Source organism: Lontra canadensis, unplaced genomic scaffold (genome assembly GCF_010015895.1).
Source record: "Lontra canadensis isolate GAN:19392208 unplaced genomic scaffold, GSC_riverotter_1.0 scaffold56, whole genome shotgun sequence".
In the NCBI taxonomy this organism is placed as follows: domain Eukaryota; kingdom Metazoa; phylum Chordata; class Mammalia; order Carnivora; family Mustelidae; genus Lontra; species Lontra canadensis.
In genome coordinates, this window is record NW_022631050.1 from 10,052,179 (window position 1) to 10,075,708 (window position 23,530).

At 40.2% G+C, this 23,530-nt stretch overlaps 1 protein-coding gene across 3 annotated transcripts in view; it reads left to right on the plus strand.

Moving 5' to 3' along the window:
- Window positions 1–23,530, plus strand: part of LPP (LIM domain containing preferred translocation partner in lipoma) — a 431,103-nt gene that overhangs the window by 315,214 nt on the left and 92,359 nt on the right. For all 3 annotated transcript variants that reach the window (XM_032875624.1, XM_032875625.1, XM_032875626.1), the window contains one exon: window positions 7,166–7,335. In XM_032875624.1, coding sequence (XP_032731515.1) covers window positions 7,166–7,335 — 170 coding nt within the window. The remainder of the gene's footprint in view (window positions 1–7,165; window positions 7,336–23,530) is intronic.

Here is a 23,530-nt window from a genome sequence, read left to right on the forward strand (position 1 = left end):
CGTCATTGCTTTGTCAGAATCCTGTAGGACAGACTATACTGTGCAGCACATACACATGCAGTTCCTTCTAGAGCAACGATTCTCGAACCCACTGCACGCTAGCATCATCACGTCAGGGCCCCATTCCAGACCAGATAAATCAGAATCTCTGGAAGCAAAGTATGGACATCAGTGTTTTTAAAAAAAGCTTTCCTAGTAGGAAGCCAGAGTTTGAGTTTCAGTACTTTAAAATCTTCTCTGAAGGACCCCTCATGTCTACGGATCTCCCTACCTGTCACAGATTCCGATGTTTACTGAGAGCTCCTGAGGTTTCGGGGTTAGAGAGTTGATGCTGTATTGGCTCTTCTTTCCCTGGCTGTGAAGATCTCAGGGCAGCAGGAGGTGGGGCTGAGACTGGAACCAGGTCAGACTTCTGAAGCCCATCTTCTTAACCAGCATGTGTTTTTTCTACGAGTACAGTTTATTGTTCAATCATAACTCTCATGTCTTCGGCATTGGCTAGGCGCGGGGGCTGTTCTGCCCCTGAGACCTTGGCCAAGTGACTTAACCTCAGACATCTTACCTATCAAATAAAAATAGGTAAGGGTTATAGCACTGTGAAAGAATGTATGTGGAGTGCTTAAAGCAGTGCTTGGCATAAAGAAAAAAACACAGTAATTTTCTTTTATATTTTTGTTATGCTTCTTCACAATGAAGTGTAATTAAGTCTGTGGGACATGCTTGCTTTTGCAACCCCATGTGGGACTCCCCCTCCCAAACCCCCCCCCCGTCTTCCCTGAAGGTCCTGCCTGAGCAAATATGTATCTAGAAATGAATCACCTCATGGCTAGACTTCATAATGACTTCCTTTCATTGGTAGGATTCAGCCTTCACTCCCATCTTATCAGGTCTGTGGCCCGGGCCTTTTTCCACCCACTCATACTGTTCTCTCTGACAATTAGGGGTGTTTTTTGTTTTGTTTTGTTACTCTAACTTAATTTCTTTTATTCCTTACTTTTAATTTCTCTGAAGGCTTCCCGTGTCTCCCACTGGTCATCATGCTATAGCAGTCATCTCTCCTTTGCCTGCCATGTCTGTGCTACATGTGTGTGCGAGCGAGCACAGGCATGTGTCTGTAGGGGAGAGAGAGAGAGAGGAACTGCCATCTGCTGCCTCCTCCCTCCCACCCAAGTCCCCATGGAATCTTCAGGCATCTCAGCAAGGATCACCTCAGCGATACCATAATGAACTAGTGAGATACCATTGTACATATGTAAGTTGGGAGACAACACTAGGTGTGCCCTACAGTCCAGCTTTTAAGATATGATAAGGATCCCATTATTCACACAGCTAAATAGCACTAACCCTAGGAGACTCAATATTGCCATGTTACTTAAAGGTGGAGTTCAAGAAAGTAGGAAAAAACTGACACATACAATCACACCCTATGTGGCCATCAGTTGACATTCTTGATAGATTCTGTGTTGTTCAAGGCCCTACAGCACTGCTATAGGATACATTCATTTACAACACAAAAGAAGACATCTATAGGGGTGCTTCTAATTAATGTAAGTGAACTTATGCAATGCTGGCCAAATTTGAGAATGTTTAGCTGATTCTGTTCTTGTATGTTGTCAATGAGTAGAAAGCCATTGAAAACTCTTCGAAATAAGACTTAAAGAGACAGCATGAGGGCGATAACTCATTGGTGAAAAGTAGAATTTTTTTTTTCAGCCAACTTAGTGTTAACAGTCTGTCCCTGAACTGTTTTGGATGCAGATGAATCAAACCTATGTGGGCAATGCTCGTCAGCTGTTATCCTAATGAGCAGTACAGAAATAGGGACCCCTTGGAACAGCGGCTCAACCTGGCTGAACGTGAGAATCGGGTTTTTAAAATTCCAGCTTTTAAAATTCCAACCCTAGAACATCCCATCCCATCCAATGAAATCGGAATCTCTGGAGCTGGAACCCAGAAATCAGTGCTTTGTTTCGTTTCATTTTTTAAGTTCCCCAGATTATCCAATATATTGGCAAGGTTGAAAATCAACTGTCCTAGGACTTAAGTAGTTGAAAAAACAGGGTGTCTCTTATGACACGCATTAATGCCACAGGATTCTATAAAATAAAAGCTTTGGTGATGAGAAAATGCCATCATTCCAGAACCTTCAGTGAATATCATATGCACCTGTCATAAAAAGAATGCAGACTTGTTCTATTATCTTTTTGTGCCTTCAGTGGAAGATAATTTCTGAATCAGCTTAATGGAGGCTCTGCTCTAGGAAGATAATTCCAGTGGCCATATATACGATAATTGGAGCAATCTTTATTTCTAGGAATACTTTACCATGACTTCATTACCCCGATATAACCTTATTGATTCAACTTTTCAAACAGGACTGTGCTCAGAATATTTTGCAGAAGGTGCATAATGAGAAACCTGATATAGCATACAATCGGCATATAGGGTTTCAATTCATTGTGATAGTTAAAAATAGAATATGGATTTGCCTGTGCCTAAAATTTCTATTATATAAGTCCGATAGCAAGGAAGACATGAAGACAAATATGACCTGGCTTGATGTCTGCATACACATACATTTTCTATTTTACTTTTGATGTTGAATAATGTGAAACTTTGGGAGTATCACCAGCTTTCAAAATGGCTGTGGACATTTTTGATCCTACCTCGAAAACAAGCAGTGTTTGCTAATGGTACAAGGATCACACACATAAAAAGCATTTTTAATTAAAAATTTTATTTTTACATTCTAAAGGAAATATATCCACATTATTGAAAGAGAGCAGGATGCAATTAATATGAAAACCTATATCCTGCTACTCTGCCTCCCTTGCTCAACCTGTTAGTGGCCTGAAATGTCACCCTCCACCCATGCCCTTCCTAAAAATGACTTGTTCCAATTCTGCATAACCTTCCAGACATAGCTCAGGACTAAGACTTCCATAGAGTTTTTCCATTTATAAGAGGAAATAAGCCAGATACTGGAGCAATCAGGAAGCCATTCTAATGGCCCATGAAAGGTGATGGATCCCCATTTGGGTAGTAGGCATGCAGAGGAAAGAAGCCTTCCAGAAAGCGTCACTCCAGAGGTTGCTATAGTTGGGACAGGGTCCATGGGTGAAGGAGTGAAAAGAACCCGTAACTGGTTCTGGAGAAAATACAAAGCCGTGCACATAGCAAGCAATAATGTATAAGCAAGCTTTAGAAACAGGTTCTTTTTAATTATTATTATTCAGGCATCTTAATTCACTATCAAAATTCTCCTCAGCCTGTCTGATCCTCTGTCATTGGATTTTTTTTTTTTTTTTTTTTTTTAATTACTGTGCTAAGCTTTGCCAGCAAGCTCCTCATTTCAGCCCTGGGTCTGAACTTGAGCTTCCTGCCGGCCCCTAATCAACTCTGTTTCCTTCATGCTCTGATGCCTTCCAGTCTGGTACCATTCCCCTGGTTTTTCTCATTTAAAAGTGCTGAGATACTTGTCCAAAAGATGGGCATTAAGACTGTGGTCTGCTTTTAATGATGTGTAGTATAAGCCCCTTTAGGGGCAAGGATGTACTCTGCTTGAGTAACTTTCTTCCCATTGTGAATGCTTCCCTAAAAGGCATAGTTTGTAAATTTCGTTAATGTGAAAAGGGAACATTCGGGCACCTTTTCTGTCTTGCTGATGGGTAGGGCTATTTTTATTTTTTGTTCTTCGCTCTTTTTCTGTGCTTGTGATTTTAAAGGTGCCAGACTGACTGCCCTCGAGCCTGTGTCCCCAATTTCTCCCAAGAATAGGAAAAATACGGGAGGCAGCTGAGCTGGTCATGTCTGGGTCCAGCATATTAGCCTGACCCACTCTGGAAGAATGTTCTCCAAATTATAAAGGAGAAGATTGTTCCTTATGAATACAGCCCATCTGCTTTCATAGCTGAGAAGACAAATCCTTGTTGTGCCAGCACCAAGTTACTGCAGAGGTTTGGGATCTAGTCAAGCCCAGCTACTCACTCCCTTTGGAAAAACCAGAATGTTTTTCTCTCTCACATCTCCACCTGTCACAGTTCCATCCTTGAGTTGGGCTCAAATGCCTCTTTCTCCACAGAACCTTTGCCGAGCCCCTCTCACACGTGATTTCCCTCCCACACCTCCATAGCACTTTCTCCTCTGGCACTTGGCACCTTTTTCCATGTGATTATAAAATGTATAGAGTCTTACAGTAATTGTAAAAGGCACTGACATCATCGAATCCATTTCCGTAGATCACACAGAAGCAGAATATAGTGCTGGCGAAGAGCAGATACCTGGGGAACGTTTGTTGAACAGAATGAAAATTTCAAAACTTGTCTTTTCAGCCTGACCTTTAGGGGTCTCCCCTCATCTTTCTCTCTAATCAGTGATTGAGATTCTCTCCTGTGTCCTTGGGAGTTAGCAAGCAAACTCTCTGTAGACTATGTAGACTCTAGCTCTAGGGTTCCAGAGACTATACCTCGGACCAGCCATTGTCCAGATCAGAATCTCTACCTTCAGTTGTCTTATGGAGGCAATGACCAGTAGACTGTGACATTTAGCCATAATTTTTTTCCCCCAGGGTGTGGCTCACACATCATTACTAGTCCCTGGTGAACTCTCAGGGAGCCCTGTTTAAGGTCTAAAGGGGAAAGAGTAATCAATAAAAATAATTCTGTTGACTTGAATTTAACACATTTGAAATGTAGAATTTGAGTATTTTCATGTCATTAGTATGTATTTTTTTTCTGCTGCAGCTGCTAAACCTATATTTTTCATTATCACTATTGTATTACATTATTTCTTCAGTTCAACAAAATAGATCAGTGATTTCAATATGATTCAGTGAAGGCAGGAAAAATAGTAATAAAGGTAATACCATAAATACCACTTTGGATTAATATTAAAAATGGAGATTTTGGTGAAAAGAGGGTTCCAATATAAATATTAGAAGTGAATCTGTAAATTCTAAGATAAATGTGTAAGTTTGCACAAACAGTTATAAAGGAAAAGTTTGAATACTAAGTATGATGATGACTCTTTAAAAAATAGGATTTTATGAATTGGTGATCCATGGGCCTACAATTACAATGTGTTTTCTGTGATGAAATGACAGATAGTGACATGAAGCTTTGAGGAGTGTAGCATTGAGTTCAAACATAGCACAGTGAACTTTTTAGTAAACCAGTTAAGCTGTTGGAGTTTTTTCCCTGAATAATGAATACAGGTGTATTCACAAAACAAGTGTCATATGCAATAACCTAATTTTGTTACTAAAGGCAATGAAAGTCCATAATTTTAAAGGCAACTTTCTAAGGTTATGCATCTCATGATAAAAACAGATATAAATAGATAAAAACAGAATAACTCTGGCGTGGAAGTTTGTAGAATAAGCCACAAAGTTATTACAAAAGCTTTTATCAGATATCAAGACTATGATATCAGGACTTCATAATGTCAACTATAGTGGAGACAGCTCAGTTTCCGGGAATTTAACTCTTTTTTCCAGTACTTGATATTTCTTATTTCTTAGGGCAAAAAAATGATCTGTAGTTTGGGTTATATTTTAAAAATACATTCGAGTCCTGCAACAGCGCATATAGGAATATTTTCCAGTGCCAATATAACCAGAGAGGATTAGAAATATATTTGCCTCTTTTCTCCCAAGTTGAAACATTTAGCCCTCCCGTTTGTAGGTGTGAAATGATTGTCAATCCAATGTGATGGAGTGCTGAAAGCAGTCTTCAGTGAGAAATCTCCCCATAATGTCAGCTCTATGTTCAATCCTGATACACAGAAGGAAACAGAAGCCAGACAGCATAGTGGTTAAAACCATGGACTCTGAAGCTAGACTACTTGAATTTGAATTTCATTAACTGTTTTTTTTGTGACTCAGTTTCCTCATCTATAAAATGAGACAGTAGCAGACCTATGACATAGGGAGCTATCAATATGAAATGAGTTAACGTGTCTAGAAGCACCTCGAAGATGCCTGGCACAGGGGAAGCCTGAGGTTTGCTACAGCTTATGTGTTAAAGCCCCCGATTCTTGTTGACATTCCCAGTGACCGATAATTATTTGTGAAGACTTCTTACTTATAGAAGTAAAGAATAGGAAGGAAAACTGGATGTGGATCTGACCTCTGGCTTAAGATTCCCATGACAGAACCAGATCGAGATACAGACTGCAGCCAGCACAATGCCTCACACTGACATAAATATTTGTCTTCAGTTATGTTTTCTTATTCCTATTTAAAACAATGAAATTTTTTAAACCTAAATCTGATGTCCACATGTGGTCCAGATGCCCCATAAATCAGTTTAAGAATGCTGGAAGTTTACAGAACACTGGGCTGGACGGTGACAACTAAGACCTCAGGATTTAAAACCCTAGAGTCTATGGAACCATCACAGGTTTTAGGGATGTTCAAACAGGATCAGACTTGGAGGCAATACTAACTGAGTTGTAATAACTTGAACGGTGTCAGGTGTAAGAGATGAGACAGTTTCACGAGGCCCTAGAAAACAGAAGTGGAAGTACTGGGTAGCAGTTAGCTTGAGGAAGCAGTCTGGCTCAGTATGAGAAGGAACTTTCTAGCTGTCGGAACTGTCGAGAAATAAAAGGGACTTGTTTTTGATCTATCACTGAGGGCTGGATGCAGAGATTTTACAACCTGGGCTTTTCTGAAAGGAGTTGAAGGGTTTTTTGTTTTTGGTTTTGGTTTTGTTTTTGTTTTTTTTTGTTTTTTGTTTTTTTACCCCCACCGTCTAACCAGACATGGAGACTCTCTAAGCAGAAAGACCTTCTAGATGTGCCTTCCAAGGCTACCTTGCTGAGTCATGTTCCTCTTACACTTGGTGTGAGATTAGAGGCACAGCAGTGGCCTCGGCATCAGGAGATCTGACTTCTACTCTGTCACTTTCTGTAGGTCCTTGAGCTGTGAGGTTCAGGTCCTCAAATGCCTCATGGAAAATCCCCATCATGGCAGCCATACTCGGGCCAGGGGTGGCTCTACCCCAGTGATCTTGCTCCTGGTGGCGGCAGCAGTGGTGGTGTCGGTCCTGTTGCTGCTGCTGCCATTTTGAGTCCGCTGTCTCCTCTATGTTGCCTTCAGCCCTAGAAAGACTGAAAGCGTTCCTTGATATATTCTCAGGAGTCAATCCCTTTTTCTGTCTTTCAGGCCGCTGTGCTCGCTGTGGGGAGAATGTCGTTGGAGAAGGGACGGGATGCACTGCCATGGATCAGGTCTTCCACGTGGACTGTTTCACCTGCATCATCTGCAGCAACAAGCTCCGGGGACAGCCCTTCTATGCCGTGGAGAAGAAAGCTTACTGTGAGCCCTGCTACATTGTAAGTTCACGTTCTGCTCTGCTGCTCCTCGGGTGCTTTGCAAAGATGTCTTCTTTGGCAGAATGCCAGTCGCTCCAGATAGAATGTAGCCAGCAGATCTTTGTTTCTCCCCAGATTTCAAAGTGTGCGTGCGTGTGTGTGTGTGTGTGTGTGTGTGTGTAGATTGGCAAATCTTAATTTTTTCCAGTTGTCCCCTATTTCTGTAAGGTCAGAAAGACATGGTAGGAAGATCTGTTCATCATCAATTAGTGGTCTGCTGGGAAGATCATCCCCTTGTGCCTTTCAGGCATGTACCATACAAGCTCACACACACACCCCTGCACAGCAAAAGTTTTCCCAAGTGGCATTGTCCTACCTCTTGTTATTAGGTCTCACCCTGCATTTGAATTTGCCAGTATTTGTAAAGAAACACTGCTGGGCTTCTAGACTCCCCGGTGCTCTTTCAAATTCCTGGGACCTTTGAATCACCTCTTCTCCACCCAGAAGATTTCCAGCCTACAGAACCCAGCAGGTTTTCAATGATGCGAACAGATAGATCCTTTATAATACAGGGAAATGAATTTCCCTTAAAGGAAGATGAACAGTAGGCTGACTGAGCTAATAATTGAGTTTGTTTTGTTCTGTTTTGTTTTTAAGAACACAACAACTATATTTTAATAACATAGCTGGGTGGCTAAAACATATTCTATCTTCGTTATTTCCCAGGCTACTTAAATCTACACATTAAGCTATCTTCTGATACAGCAATTTGATGAATGAATATAAACTGGTTTTAAACTTAAAAATACATTTCCTTGTTGTCTTGCTGCATGTTTTTAATCTGTTTAACACTTGTTAGTGGAAAATTGGTGCATTTTTGCAAACATAAAGGAAGCTTTGGGTGCAAGGTCTCAGGAGTTACACCTAGCTCTGCAGAACCCCGAGGCTCAAGTTCACTGCCGAAGTTCTGGCCCTGTCAGTATCTTCCCATGACCTGCCGGCTTGAACTCATTGCAGCCCTGGAGTCCACAGAACAGATCTGAAAGTTGTTCAAGATTAAGATCTTGCAGGATTTAATATTGTTTTGCATCTCTTAGGTTCAATTTTATTTCATTTTACTCCCCAAAGACAAATTAACTTAAGTACATATCGCATTGTACTAGTGCCACACAGTGCTGGTGCTGGAAACCAAGTCCTCTTTGTAGACATGAGAATACAGAATCACAGAAAGGAGGAAAATGACCTCTTCCCTTCCATCACTGGGGACACAGCCAAGGCTATATTCAGTCCTTCATACCCCTAGTCCTGTAGTCTCTGCTGACAGCACACATTTTTAGTTTGTCTAGAACATAAGCAGACAGTAATGTCCTATTGATTGAGGGGCGGGAGGGAGCAGTTACATCTATGAGGGAAAGTCTACTGAACAGAAGTTTACCTCTTTAGGAAATAAGAATGTTTCAAATATCACCCTTTAAAATCTTTATTGAAAAGAGAAACAATACAAAATCCCCTGCCTTTGTAAACAGACCGCATGGACAGTGACTTTGGGCCAGCACATGAAATTACTTATTGCAGTAAACTCTGTGGCAGTCATGTCCACAGAACCTTTAGAAGCACCTGTGGCCCTTCGTCCTTATACGAAGTGACCACACTGCTGTGTTTTTCATCCTTTCTTGGACTGCATTGTTGATTTTTTCTACTTAAGTGGTGCTCTGGTGACAGTCTCCTTCATTTTTTCTTGTATCCCTCAGGGCTAAGGATTGTATGAGCAATATTGGGAAATGGTGTAACATGGTGTGAGGAACATGGTTTGAATTTCATTTCATCATTTAAGGCTTTGTCTCCTTGAGAGAGCTCTTTCCGAGCCTCAGTCCCCCCATAAATATGGGGGTCATTGCAGGATTTTCCCCAGAGGCTTGTGAAGATGAAATGAGGCAATCCTGTAAAGCATACTTGGCCTGCCCAAGGAATGGTAATGGAATGCATGTTATTCTGAGATAAATTTTGGTAAGATTTCTGGCATATTTAATACTTCTGAATATGAGGACTTTACATGTGCCGTGTGACTCCTTGGACTTTAGCGAATTGTTTAAGCCTCACAGGCATACCCCTGTCCCATTTTTAAATGCTTTTCTTGCCCTTCTGAGTGTGTAATAAGATTGAGAAAAGTGTTGTCTGGCTAAATTATGGATTTCTACTGTGTGTGGGCTCAGGTTTCGCTCTCCAGGCCAGGCATGAGGAGCTCAGTGATTCTTGAGTTGGTAGTTCCTTCTGCTTTGGTTGCCCTATTGCTAGACTGTGCTTATGACAAAGAAGAGTATCTGGGAAATATTTAATCACATCCTCGGAAGAGCAGAGTGAATTCAAACAATGGAAATTCTTCCTATCCTTTTTAACATTTCTCCCTCAGAAGAACCTTTAATCAAGATTTTTCTTTATGAGATCTATCCATGGTGACTCTAAAATGTAATTTAATTCTTATCAGAATTCAGTTAAGCTGTATTCAGAGACCCTGTTCAATATTGATTTCAGAGTTCAGCACAGCCCTCCAGCTCTCAGATGGATGTTTTAGCATTTTAATTTCTTTGGGACTTTTCGTAAGTCCAATAAGCTGCCACACCAGAAATGTGAAGAGTTTTCTTTTGAGGGGATCAGGGAAGCTGAGAGTCTAAAATGAAGCAAGTTGGTTTTGAAGACAGAAGTGTGTGGTAAGGAGGATCCTAGGGTTGTATGTCACTTGGAACCAAAGCTCTTCGAACAGAAACACCTGCGATGGCATCTGGTCAAGCTGCGTCTTGTTCCATTGGTGGAAACTGATGTCCAAGAGACATCCTGTATAAACAAAGTGAAGAAAATCCAGGCCCTGGGCCTCAGTCAGTGTGCTTTCTTTTCTTTTCTTTTTTTTTTTTTTGTAATAGAATCAGAATATTCATGACTATGGTTTAGTTCATTATTTCTGTGTAAAGACCACCCATGTTCTATGCTCTGAGTTTAGAAAGGAGACTCATCTAATGTAAATTTAATTTCTTCTTGCCTAAATTAATTATTGATCAACTTAGATCATATTGAAATTGACCATTTACATAATTTGGAGGGAAAATATGCCAGTTATGTTTTCATCTTTGCTCCAGTGATTATTCACGTTTTCCTGTTATCTCTTGAATCCTTAATCCTTGCACATACGTAACTGTAATTAAACTGGTTTGGTTCTGCAAGGCACTATAATTCTCTTTAATCATTTTATATATGCTTTCTTTTGTGTTTTATATTGGTTGACCTAATATAAATATGTATATAGTTTTCCACTGTTAATAATCTCTATTTTTTAGGTTTTTTCCATTTAGTTTTACATTATGTTTGCATACTAAATTTTAAAGGTATTTGCCACTAGAAAGGTATTGGGTGTTTTCCATTCTTTCAGTATTGTAAATAACATGCCTATAAATAGCTGAGTGAAAGTTTTATATTCTTTTACTTTGGATTTTTTTTCTTAGCATAAATTCTTTAATTTATATTACCAAGTTTACTTTGCAGCAATTTGGAGAACTTTTGCTAGATTTCTTTAGAAAGATTTCTCAAATTCAAAGAACCATCAGCAATGTGAAACCATATGTTAAACTATAACCTATCCACTGTTGAAGAGGTTTATTTATATTTAATTTGAACCAATTTAATAAGTGCCGTATGTGACAGTTATTTTTTTAAAGATTTTACTTATTTATTTGAGAGAGAGAGAGAGAGAGCATGCTCAAGTGGGGAGAGGAGCAGAGGGAGAGGGACAAGCAGGCTCGCACTGAGCATGGAGCCCGATGTGGGGCTCCATCCCAGGATCCTGAGACTCTGACCCAAGCCAAATTCAAGAGTCAGAAACCTAGCTAACAGAACCACCCAGGCACCCCTATAATAATTATTTAATTTACGTTTGTATAGTTATTAGTAAAATCACTAAGATGCTTCTCAACTTTGGTGATCTCTTAAAAGCTTAGTTTTGATTATTTTTATGGAGTTGTATAAACGAACAGATTAAAATTACGAGTACTAAGCTTCCTTGAGAAGTAAGGTGATATAAATAGAATATGTTGCTTCTAGACCTTGGTCTCCTGGTATGACCTTGGATAAGTCATTTAATTTCTGAGTACCAGTATCCTCATTGATGAAAGGGAGATAGTAATTTCTTCCCTGTCTTCAAAGAAAAGGAATGACCAGTTGTGATATTTTATACATTATGAAATTGTTTACTAATAGAGGGGCTTGATCCATTAATAACGTTATTATCATCACTTTGTCCCTTAGCATAATCTGATACAATTTAGAAATCCTCTGTGTTTGGGGTAATTTCATAGCTACAGTTGCTATGGAAATACTGAAATAAATAGACGTCATAGAAGGAATATGAGGACATACAGGAGAAGAAGAGGTTCATGCTTTGCTTGAGAAGATTTTTCTGTTGGTATGAGCATGAGGGGCAACAGCCGTGCCTCCCACTTATGTGTTCTGTCCTGAACGAGACAGGTTTAGCCACAAGTATAGGTTAACAGAAGAACTGCTGTGTCCTTAGCATTGCCGAGGAGCCTGGGCCCGAGACATAGCACATCCAAGATTCTCAGCAGAAGTCTGTTTACGAAATGGCAGCCAAGCATCTTCCCCTAAACCAGGGCTCTTACTCAGAGTGGATCAAATCCAGCTTCTAACTTTCCAACAGTGGAAGTTGCTACAGACATTTTTATTAGAATTAAAGTCCAAGTGATTAAAAGGCCTCAGGAAAGCGGAGGCCAGCTCCGCAGGAGACTAAACACTGCAATGTTCCTGAGCTTGACACATCCGTGGCCAACATGCTCGCGGCCTTTTGCTCCCTTATGTCCCTAAATGGCCACAGGCTCCTACCTCTGCAGGAAAGTTGTCCTTTTATATGCTCAGTTCCTCCCAATAGTGTTTTAAAGGCAGTTATGGCCAGTGCTTTATGTGGGTGTTGGAAAAGGAGCTTAGAGTTTGGACAAATGCTGAAAAATCCTTGAGAACTACTCTTGTCTTTTCTCATGGCCCACCCCTGCTTCCTCACCTCCCAGGAGCATCTCTCTCTCTTTCCCCCTCACACCAAGCACACCTGCATACACACTTGCTTCTTGATATTCATCAGTATCCCTCAAGCACTCTCCCGGAAAGGAGAAAATGCTTCAAGAAAGAGGGACATCTGCCAAGTGTCCTCTAGAGCGATTTCACCATGCCAACTATTAGTGATCCTTCCCTATCTCTGCACACCCACCCCCCACACATGACAGTGCTCCAGAGCACCCTTGTTGTGCTTCACTCTTCCTAACAGAACCTTGTGAAACAGACCAGTGCGGGGGTGGGATGGGGGAATTATCGGTCCCACTTGATAACGGCTTTGATATTTCCAAAACAAAAAACAAACTAAGGCTAGGGACAGCTTAACCCCCTGAAACGAATATTCAACTTCCTAAAGATAACAAAGGTACTGATAACCCTCTGTGGTTAAAGCCTTCCATTTCCAACATTTGAACTGATGGCCACGTAAATCGTGCCTTCCAGCATTCCAGAATCTGATATACTCAACTTCTTTTGGCAATAAAACACAAGCTCTCTGTCTTTGCTTGAGCATTTACATGTGGCTCTCCCTGAAATGCCTCAGGTTTCAAGGAGAAACCCTGCTTTTTATGGTTAAAAATAATCATAATAATAACATTTGTTTAGTGCTTTCTATTTTATAGAGCACTTTTCTTTTAACTTATGTCACCCTCTAATGATCCTAGAAAATAGTACAATTATTATTGTCTGCCTTTCCAATAATATGCAGCTGAGTTTTAGAAAAAGTCAGCTTGCTCTGTTACATAAAGCATGACCGTCAGATCCAAGACTTGACCTGGCCTTTGATTCTCAAGTCCCCCTCCTTTCATGCACCCAACCAGTCACTGGAAATTTCATTTGTTATTCCTAGGTTTCTTTGCTCGTAATTAATTTTTTCTCTATTACCTTTTTTTCATGCTGCCAAGTTTAAAAAACTACAGTTAGCCTACATTCTGAATTTTATAAAGTGGCTTTTGCCTTATTTTTGGACATATTAGAGAAATATTAAGCTCAAAATATCCTTTCTTATGGTAGTCGTTCTTTAAAAAACTACAACTCTGTTTTTAAGTATTATATGCTCACTAGAGAAAAATGAGAAAATGTATTAAAATATGCATAGTTCCCCCTTCTAAATAATATAACACTTTATATTTTACCACAGACTCCTTTTCTATTTCAATATCTCTGTGTATAGATAAAACCATACATCTGTACACATGTGGTTTACACAGGCATAGACACACGGCACACACACACAGATGGGATCGTACCATCTGTACTAATTAGTAACTTGCTTTTGTTACAAGACGGTGCATCAAACTTTGCCTTCTCCAAAGGGCATTCAAAGTATCTTCCATGGGCGTTCAAAAGGAATATATATCACCTACATACCTTTTCTGGAAAAAAAAAAAAAAAAAAGACTCAGAGAAATATTCCAGCAGACAAATAAATTAATTAAATTTAAGTATAAATCCAGGAAATCCAGGGCTAATAAAATGGTGATAAGCAATGAACCAATACAACTCATAGTTAAAGAGAAAGGAAAAGATGAATAACAAATTCAGGCTAAAAGAAAATAATATTCATCACCTACTATTAATAGCAGACAAAGTACAATTCAGAACTAAACTATTACATAGGCCAAAGTATATTACTTAATTGATAAAGGCCACAGTTCCAGAGGAACAGCCCTGAGCCTTTCTTCATTAAATATCATTTCGTTGAAATATATAATACAAAAATATTGATGAAATATGAGCTGAAAATGGTTAAAACATATGCTTTATAAAACTAACACATTCCGTGCAATCTTTGACAAACCAGTTATGGAAGTTGAGTAATGTGATTAATATGATCGGTCCAATCTTCTTTCCAAATCTCCATGGAAGGTTTAAAGAAATATCCTCTCATAGTCTAAGAGGCAAACATAGACATTTCCCACTTGGGCTCACAGAGTTGCATATAACAGTATAGCAAGACAAGAAACTTATCAGAGGATAAACAAATAAGCATACCCGTGGGTTGAAGACATCGTAGAAAGTAGTGCTGACGATAACACTGCATGACAGCCAGAATGAGACCCAGCCAGAGCTCAATTCCAGTACAGCTAGGATCATTAATTGCAAAAGAAAGGGTGCATATATATTAATCTATAGACTTAGAAAAGGACAACAAAGTCAACCCTACAGGAATAAGGAAATCGTTAAAGGCAGTTATCGATAAACTGAAAAATACTGGAATTTTTAGGTCCAGGAGATGATTCTTTGAAAAGAGAAATAAAATAAGCATCCAGGGAAGATGAGAAAGAGAGGGAAACAGAAATTACAGAAGACTAGGAATGAAAGAGAACCTCTTTAGCATATGTGTAGAAGATGTTTAAAAATTATTGCACTTAAAATTTTATGGAACAGGCTATGATCTGTGTGTCCTTAAGATGCAATGGAAGAGCACTTGAATAACCCCCTAAAACACAGATGGAATGCAGACCTACCACCTGAGAAAGCACCAGGAGATTTCACTGAGAGGACTTCTCAGATCTTAAAAGAACGAATGATTGCTGTGCGGGTTCAACTTTCCGAGCTTAGCAAGAGAAGATAAGCTTCTCAGATCATTTTAGAAAGCTACCCTGATCATGGTTAATAATATTATTAACAAACCAGGTTGCCCCCCAAAGAAAAGTATGCTCATCTGACTTTCTCCCACACAGAAACCCTAACAGAAGTATTAGCAAATTTGAGTGCCACAAAATGAAACATCCCAGGTAATTCAATGTTAGGACAATACAAGGGACATTTTAACCTAATCCATCATATAGATATCCAATGTTAATAAACCAGTCATCTCCTTAAATGCCTAAAGGGCATTTAATGAAATTTATCCTACATCCTTATTTAGACAAAAACAGTTGCAAGAACACAAAAGGAAAATATGTGTTTAATAGCATAAAACAAACTGATAGCCAACCTTCTTCCAATATCTTTCTGGATATCCATAGGATTACTGGTATTATATTAATACTGGTTTTAACATTCTAGCCTTCATAATGAGAATTGTGGAATGCAAAGTCTTATACAAACTTTCACACATATAACTTTTTCTTTGTTTTACATATATATTTTAATTTATTATGTAGTATTTCTAACACATAAAGATATAAAGCATAATATGATGAAATTTCACATACCCTGTATCTAGTCTTAACAAATAAAAGATTAGAAATTCTATTGAAACCCTTAGGTCCTTATCCCTATTCACATTCCCAAAACTCTCATACAGAGGTAGTCATTATGCTAAATCTGTTTTTTATCCTACCCATGCATTTCTTCATATTTTGACTCCATATCTCTAAAAATATAGTGTCACTTGTGTGTAGTGTTTCTTAATTTTAAATGAGTAACATTTGTCATACCCATTTTTCCGAGACTTTTTCACTCAAAATCGTTAAGACTAAGAGGTAGCAATATTTATAGGTGATATGATTATTCTGGAAAAACAAAAAAATATAAAGTCTTAGAATAATAAAAGTTGGGGCGCCTGGTTGGCTCAGTGGGTTGAAGCCTCTGTCTTTGGCTCAGGTCATGGTCCCAGGGTCCTGGGATCGAGCCCCGCGTCTGGCTCTCTGCTCAGCGGGGAGCCTGCTTCCTCCTCTCTCTCTCTCTGCTTGCCTCTCTGCCTACTCGTGATCTCTGTCTGTCAAATAAATAAATAAAAATCTTTTAAAAAAGAATAATAAAAGTTTAGTAACAAAATTAAAATTATAAATTTTGGTTTAGAAAACATAACAGGAAAAAAAAAGCCCTATACAAGAAGCAACAAAAACTATAAAATACCTAAAAACAAAAACTATAAAATATAAAATACCTAAAAAGCCATAAAATATAAAGGTAAACCTTTAAAAGCATCAATGATCTAAGTGAAGAATGCTATAAAATTTTACAAGGATAATTACCCCATGAGCAAAATGATTTGGGGATTGAATATGTTTTGGAAAGCACCTCTCACTTCAACATGCATTCACATCATCACCCTGTAATTAAACAAGAGCAAGGCTTTGTGGGAGGGGGAATAGTTACTGCACAGCCCCTTGTAAACGTTTTTATTTAGTCCTTTTCCCCAGCTAGCCCCCAGCCCTCTGCTGATCAAGGCTCCTGCTCACCACATCCCTGCAGGCTCCGAGTCTGTGGGGAGGGCGGGGAGGGAAAGAGCTGCAGGCACATTGCCCAGAACACGGAAGAGGCTCGCTGAGTAAAACCTTTTTCTCCAGTTCCTATCCCAAAGTATATTCATTTCTGTTGTTGTAGAATTAGAATGCATTTTAAAGGCCAGAAGGAAGGAATCTTAGAAATTCAATAACGTCACTTTACAGCTGAGAACACCTGAAGCCCAAGAAAGCTGACTAGTTTGCCTGAGGCTATATGGTTTATTAATGGCAGAGGCAGGAATAGAAACCATGAACCTTGATGATGCTGTTCAAAGAGCTGCTTTCTTTGGGACTGACATGAAGAGGTTTAATCATATGTGGCTACAGACTCCAGAGCAACATCCCTAGAAAATGTTGGATTCCATAAATTTTGGTTGGAGAGTGTAGAAATAGGACAAAGTTTGCTTCAGCGCTAACCAAGATGGAGAGTCTCAGATTTCCAGGTTCATTGCCTCTGAAACTTTATGCTAGAACCTTCCCACTGCCCTAGTTTGTTTATTTTTAAATCAAGCATGAACTCACCACTCGGTGTTTGCCAGAGTTTGGATGAATGTCAGCATCAGGCCACTGTAATAATGGCTTAAGATTATTTAATCCTATTACTTGTACACTTCATTAGGCTGAGTGAATTGTTGGCAGCGTTCAGTAAACTTCCTACTTTAGAGATAAAAGGATAGAAAGAAAACAGGGAAGGAGTCTGTTCCTCGTTTCCTTTCATATTTCTCGTTTGTCTCTCAAAGGATAAAGGAATGATAATTACCCAGATACAGCACGTAACCTGTGTTAGTGGGGTCTTCGGAGCCGCTCTGTACCCTCAAAAGAGAAAAATGTCTATAACCTTGTGTTTCCAATTAGAAGGAAAGAATTGGGACAGAGGAGAGAGAGAGAGTGTGTATATGTTTATGCTTTAAAATCAATGTTAAAAATAAACCTGAAAATAAGTTCAAGAGTCCTAGGTAAGACATTCAATCTTTCACTTAGCGGGCCTGGTGTGAGGCAACAAATGATTTTCAAGAAAAAAATCATGGAATGTAAAGTCAGACATTCACACCCAGCCTGACTAGCTGCTGTTCTGCATTCTCCTCCATTATTTCACCTTGTTTCCCCACAAATAGAAAGTAATATTTCTTACCTCGGTGGCTAAATAGGGGTTCAGAGAGGCTGACGGGGGCGGGGGGGGGGGGCAAAAATCCAAGTGTGGTGCCTTTAGATAGCGAATAACCTCACAGGGCCAAGCCCCAGGTACGTGCAAATAGAATCCACAAAGGAGAACTTGGCGTCCCTTGAATCCTCAAAGGACTATTTATTATGAGTCAGCGTAGAAATCTCTGGAATGTTACCTGCGCGCCGCAGGTTCAAGTGCTCCCAGCGTCCAAGGGGCGGCAGCAAGTCATGAGATTCTGGAGCTTGGTTCCCCAAAATGTGTCAGAGGTCACCTGTTTTGGAATCACTGTCAAGTCCTCATTAAAAAAGTAAAGTTCTGGACCACTCCCCAGAATTTCTGCACAAGGAGCCAAGAAATGTGCCTCCTTTACAAAGCTCTTGAGGGAGGTTCTTCTGCACGCTCAGTTTTGAGATCCACGTGTCTGTATTTCTAGACCAGCTCATCTAAGAAGTAGTCCCAAAATACTTCACTATCTCCCATCTTTCTCCTACACATTCTTTTTACCACACTTGGCCAAATGGGACTGTCTTCTCCTGGACATTGATATTTTACACTTCTCTGTGCTCCTGCCTGGCTGCTGTCTGCCTTGTGCCTTTCCCCATTGCCATGGTTTGAAAATCTGTATCAGCCAATCTTAAAAAGCTTTCCTGAAACTTCCCCAAATAGACGTGGCCTTTTCCAATGTAATGCTTTTGTTTCCTCCTCTCTGATATGATTTCACTTCCTACAACTGGCGTTGAAGTCATTTGAGTTTTTGACACATTCTCTTACTGTTTAAACCCCGTTGAGAGTGTGCTGTGTTGGGATTGGGCTGGGGGTGGGGAGGTCTCGTTTTGTTCATCTTCGTCTTTTCCATGAGTCCTGTCACACTAGGTGAGCCATCCATGCGTTGATATTTATGGGGCTTGGGGCCAGAGGGACCCGGTTTCAGTCTAGATTCCCGTGCCTCCTAAGAAGGCCTTTGACTCTTTGCCCTTTGGTGTACCTTCGATTTGAGACTCCCTGTGTATATATGAAGCAGAGAGGAGAACTTGGCTCATTTCAGTCACTGCTGAAATGTAAATGTGAAAGATTGAAGGGAAAGATGTGAGAGTGAAGCCAGCTGTCTAGCTTCCAGTCGTAGAATTATCATAAGAGCTGGCGCACTCAAGGTCAAACACACAGACCTGACTCCCAGATGAAAACTGTCAGAGTTTGAATGGAGTTTCTCTGATGTTCTGATGACTTTGAATGGGACATGGTAATTCCCTCCAGCCAGGGAAGCCAGCCTCCAGCCAGGCTTACCTAAAAAAAAAAAAAAAAAAAAAAAGGAAAAAGTGATCTACTCCCTGGCCCTCTCTTTTGCTCACCCTCCCACCCACACCCTGCAGTCAAGGAATGTGGGCAAGATTGGCATCATCATTGTAACATGGCCAGTGCTCTATTTGAACACTTCATGCTGACAACAGCCTGGTATATTGTAGGTCTTCAAAGAATGTTTACTTCTTTAACTTAAAGCTTATTTAATAAAGCTTTTACATTTACAATATGGGAAAACAGGATGCCAGGATAAAGGCGAAAGATGTGCTCGGGGATCTCACAGGTGGATGGAGACACTTAGAATCGTTTAAGCCTTAAAAGCCAGAAAGGATGTAATGAGTTTTTAAATTATATCAAAAAAAATTTTTGAAAGAAGAGTAAATATCTTCCACAGAAGCTGTTCTTTACTCTTTGGGCTGGCTCTTTATTAATGCTAAAAGATATCTGAGGCAGTTTACATTAAGTCATTGGGACACATTAGTTAGAATAAAAGTGAACCTTCTAAAACATATCCCTTTGAAAAGTAAAAATGTGTATTTATAGTCTAGTTTAGGCAGGCTCTAAATTCTATTATAAAGCATAACAAATACACAAATAGGTTTTCCACAAAATAGATCATACGATATGTGTCAGGGTCTCATAGGAAAGGACTGAGGGAGAAGACGAGGGACATTTGGGCGGAAAGGAGGCAGTTGACAAAAAGGCTTCACGGAGGAAGAGGCATGTACCAGGGTGTCGTGTGGTAAATCTGATTTTCTCCTAATGCCACAATAGTCATTCTTTTTCCACCCCTGACAGACGAGTGGGAACTGTTACTATTCCTTCCTTTCTACAAATTAACAAAATCGAGGCTTAATAAACCAAGGGCTTTGGAAAATGAGGAATTAGAATAGGATTAGAGCAGAACTTTGAGCTAGTTCCTGCACTCTAAATCTTAGCCTCTACCTTTCTCTTGAAGTAAATTCAAGCTAACAGATGGCCTGTCATCAGATAGGATTTTTTTTTAAATCAGCAAGTCTTTTTTTAATAAACCTCAGGCCCCAGTTTGGTTACCACTGTTTTGAGAATCTTTCCCTCTGTTCCTCTAAGCTGAAGACAAGCACTCCACCCTCTGTGTCCCTAGAGCTTTTCTCTCTACCTTGGTTTCACTTCTTCACCTGTTTTAACCCTTTACTGTTCCGACGTTCCATCTGCTCACAATCTCAGCCTTGTGGATTCTCACTGTAAGCTCCTTTAGGAGCAAGCTCATTTTGTTCTGTTGTTCTTTGTGTCTCTTTTCCCTCTTCAACCCCAGACCTTACTCTGCATCACCCCAAATAGTGCCCAGAGCAGTACCTCTCTCCCTGAGGGGAATTTAGTTTTCAGTTTGTGTGGGTTTTTGGTTCTTGTTTTCTTTTTTCTTTTTTTTTTTTCTTTTCTTTTCTTTCCTTCCCTTCTCCTTTCTCTTCTTTTCTTTCCTTTTCTTCCCTTTTCTTTTCTTTCTTTTTCTTTTAATGACTGTACCAGTCACCTTGGGGTGCTGTAACAAATACTTTGGACTGGGTGACTTAATTGTCTACACAGCAGAAATTCATTTCTCCAGTTTTAAAGGCTTCAAGTCCAAGATCAGGGTGTCTGCATGGTAGGATTCTGGTGAGAGCCCCCTTTCTGGCTTCTTACTTTGTCCCCACAGAGCAAGGAGAGGGAAAGAGAACAGCTCTGTGGTATCTTATCTCATAAAAATGCTAATCCCATCATGAAGGCCCACCCTCATGACCTCATGTAAACCTAATTATCACCCCATACCTCAGCTCCAAATACCATCATGCTGGGGTTAGAGTTTCAACATACAAATTTGGGCGGGGGGCGGGGGGGTGCAAACAGTTCAATCCATAGCAGTGGATTACATTTTCTGGCCATATGTCTGTGAGTGCATTGTCAACTCTGGTTAATGGAGTAATGATTAGAATATCCTGTTTCTTGGTAAAAAACCTGCGTACTTAGGTATTTAACAGGTGTTTATCGAGCATCTTGTTGCCTTTAAATTTTTTTGCTAGACTTTCAGAAGGGCTCTGTTAATGTTCAGAACATTGCAGAGCCATGCTGCATTTTCCCTTAAGGATACACTTTAACCCACTAGTCCTTACCTCATTTTTAAGACCAAAGAGAGAGAAAGACTCAGTTCTTTACTGGGTTGTTGTGCATTCCTATTAGATCATTAGGAAACTGGCATGAGTGGCAGGAAGCCAGACCGGCCTGAGTCTGGCCAGGCAGTGTCTGCAGGTCATTCCAGCAAAGCTGCCGGAATAACGATGTATTCTCCATAAAGTACTCTTTGTCGAAGTCTCTTTTGGAATTAACTCCTTATGCAGGGATCAGTAAATCTCACCCACTTGCCAATGTAATTAAGAGGTGGAAGGTTAAGCATTACTATTAATTAAGTTCAAAGTAAAATAAAACGAAGAAGGTTGTTTTTATGAAATTGTGCGGTCCCAATTCTGCTCAAGGGTGTTTCTGAGTTCTTATATAGGGGGATCCAGGAAATGGAGGGGATTACTGTCTCCACTGCCTTGGGAAAAGCAGGCATTTAAACATATGTCTCTTGAATATTTCTAACTGAAGAGTAAACTCTTTGCCGATTGTAAGAGCCAGTGAATGAACACTTTTTGCATACGAAAGGCCAGGTTCGGTGTGGTTGGGTATACAAGCAACCCGAGACTCAGCCATGCTCTCACAGAGCTCTTAGCTGAATGAGGAGTACCAGACATGCACACAACCATAATACAAGACGTAATTTATCTGGGAGAGAGATTCAGGCAGTGGTGGGAGCTCAGAGAGTGGGGGGAGGAGGGGACCAACATCAAAAAAGACACCCCACCCCACCCCACCCCACCCCACCGAAAGCAGAGTAGGATTTGGTAAGGGGAAAAAAATGAACGAGCAGAATTTGAATTTCTGAATATTTATTTTCCTTGTTGAAGTTTACAACTTCTGGAATCAAAGGAAAAGAAATCAGCCTAATGGTAAGGAAGGATTTATGGAGCATTCATTGTATGTGTGCTATTCTGCAGAAAATTTGGGAGCACAGGAGGTAAAAAGTATCTCCAGGTGCATAGGTTTTTCTGTATACATGGCAGATCATCCTGAACCCATCACCTTCCTCAGATGGCATCTTAAAGAGATTCATCACAAGGCCAAATTCCCTTGTCTTGAGACCACAAGGAACAAGAGCCAAGGGGATGGCCAGGGTGATGCTGTGCTTCCTTTTCTAGGAAGGTGGATACTTAAAAGCTAGCAAAGAAGCACGTGCATACTTCTAGAGAGTTTAAGTCCATTTTGCTGATAGAATTGAGTGACAAAGGATTTGTCCATTGAAGCTGGAAAGGACCTTGAAGAGTCTCTAACCCCAGCCCCTCTTTTTGCAGTTAATAAACCAAAGCCCAGTACGAGCGCCATTTTTCCAGATGAAAGAGAACCATGCGAATTTCCTAAATCACATAGCAGCCCATTTGTCATTTGGTATTTGTTACCTTTACATGGTAGAGGATGATTATTAGGCTTGCTCAAGGAAGAACTTGATTCTCAATTCCCTGAGTCACCGTTGCATGGTATTAGGCAACTTCACTTAATAATCTACCTGTTTTTTCAGCTATGTTAATTATATATCTTACAGCATTTACCACCTGTACCAATTGCTTAGCATAATAATACCTTACACTTAAATGCATGTGCCCAAAGTACTTTTATACTTGTTTTCATCTGATGTCCCCAGCAATCCCACAAGGCAGGTGTTAGTCTCAGATTAAATGTGAGAACACTGAGGCCCAGAGAAGGTGGCCCGTATAGCAAAGAAACCGAAACACGCCTCTGACATCCATTTTCTGACCGAGTTGAGTTTTCTTACTACTGCATCTCAGTTGGCTGTTGAAATGGTTTTCAGTCACTTACTCATCCAGCGACTATTTACCGAGCACCCTCCCTATTTCAGATAGTGTAGGGAATCGGAGATACAAAGTTGAAAAAGATGGGATCCCAATCCTCGGGGAGCGCACCGTTTGAAAGAGATGGCCATCCCAACAGACAAATATCCTGTAGAATGCTAAGTGCATAATGAGCATAAGAACTGTCTTTGGGACACAAAAGATTGAGGGACTAATCTTGTCCCTATTTATTTGAGCTTGTCATGCCCCTCTTTCCCCTCAGCCTCCACGAAGGCTCCGTGCCCCGTCCTCACACTCTGCGGGCATTCAGCTCGCGTTTGTGGGTGATGGTACTGATGATTTTTCCCTCTGACTTCCACAACCCTGCAGAGGTTTTCGGCTGCCCTTTGGGTAGAATAGATTTTAATTTACAATTTGAGCTCTCCTTTTAGAAATCATTTTAAAGGGAAATACACAACTTTATGAAATAGCTTCTAAATACCACTCAGTATAGTCATGATACTCTGTTTTAACCAGTTCATGCCCAACATTGGCAGACAATGTGGG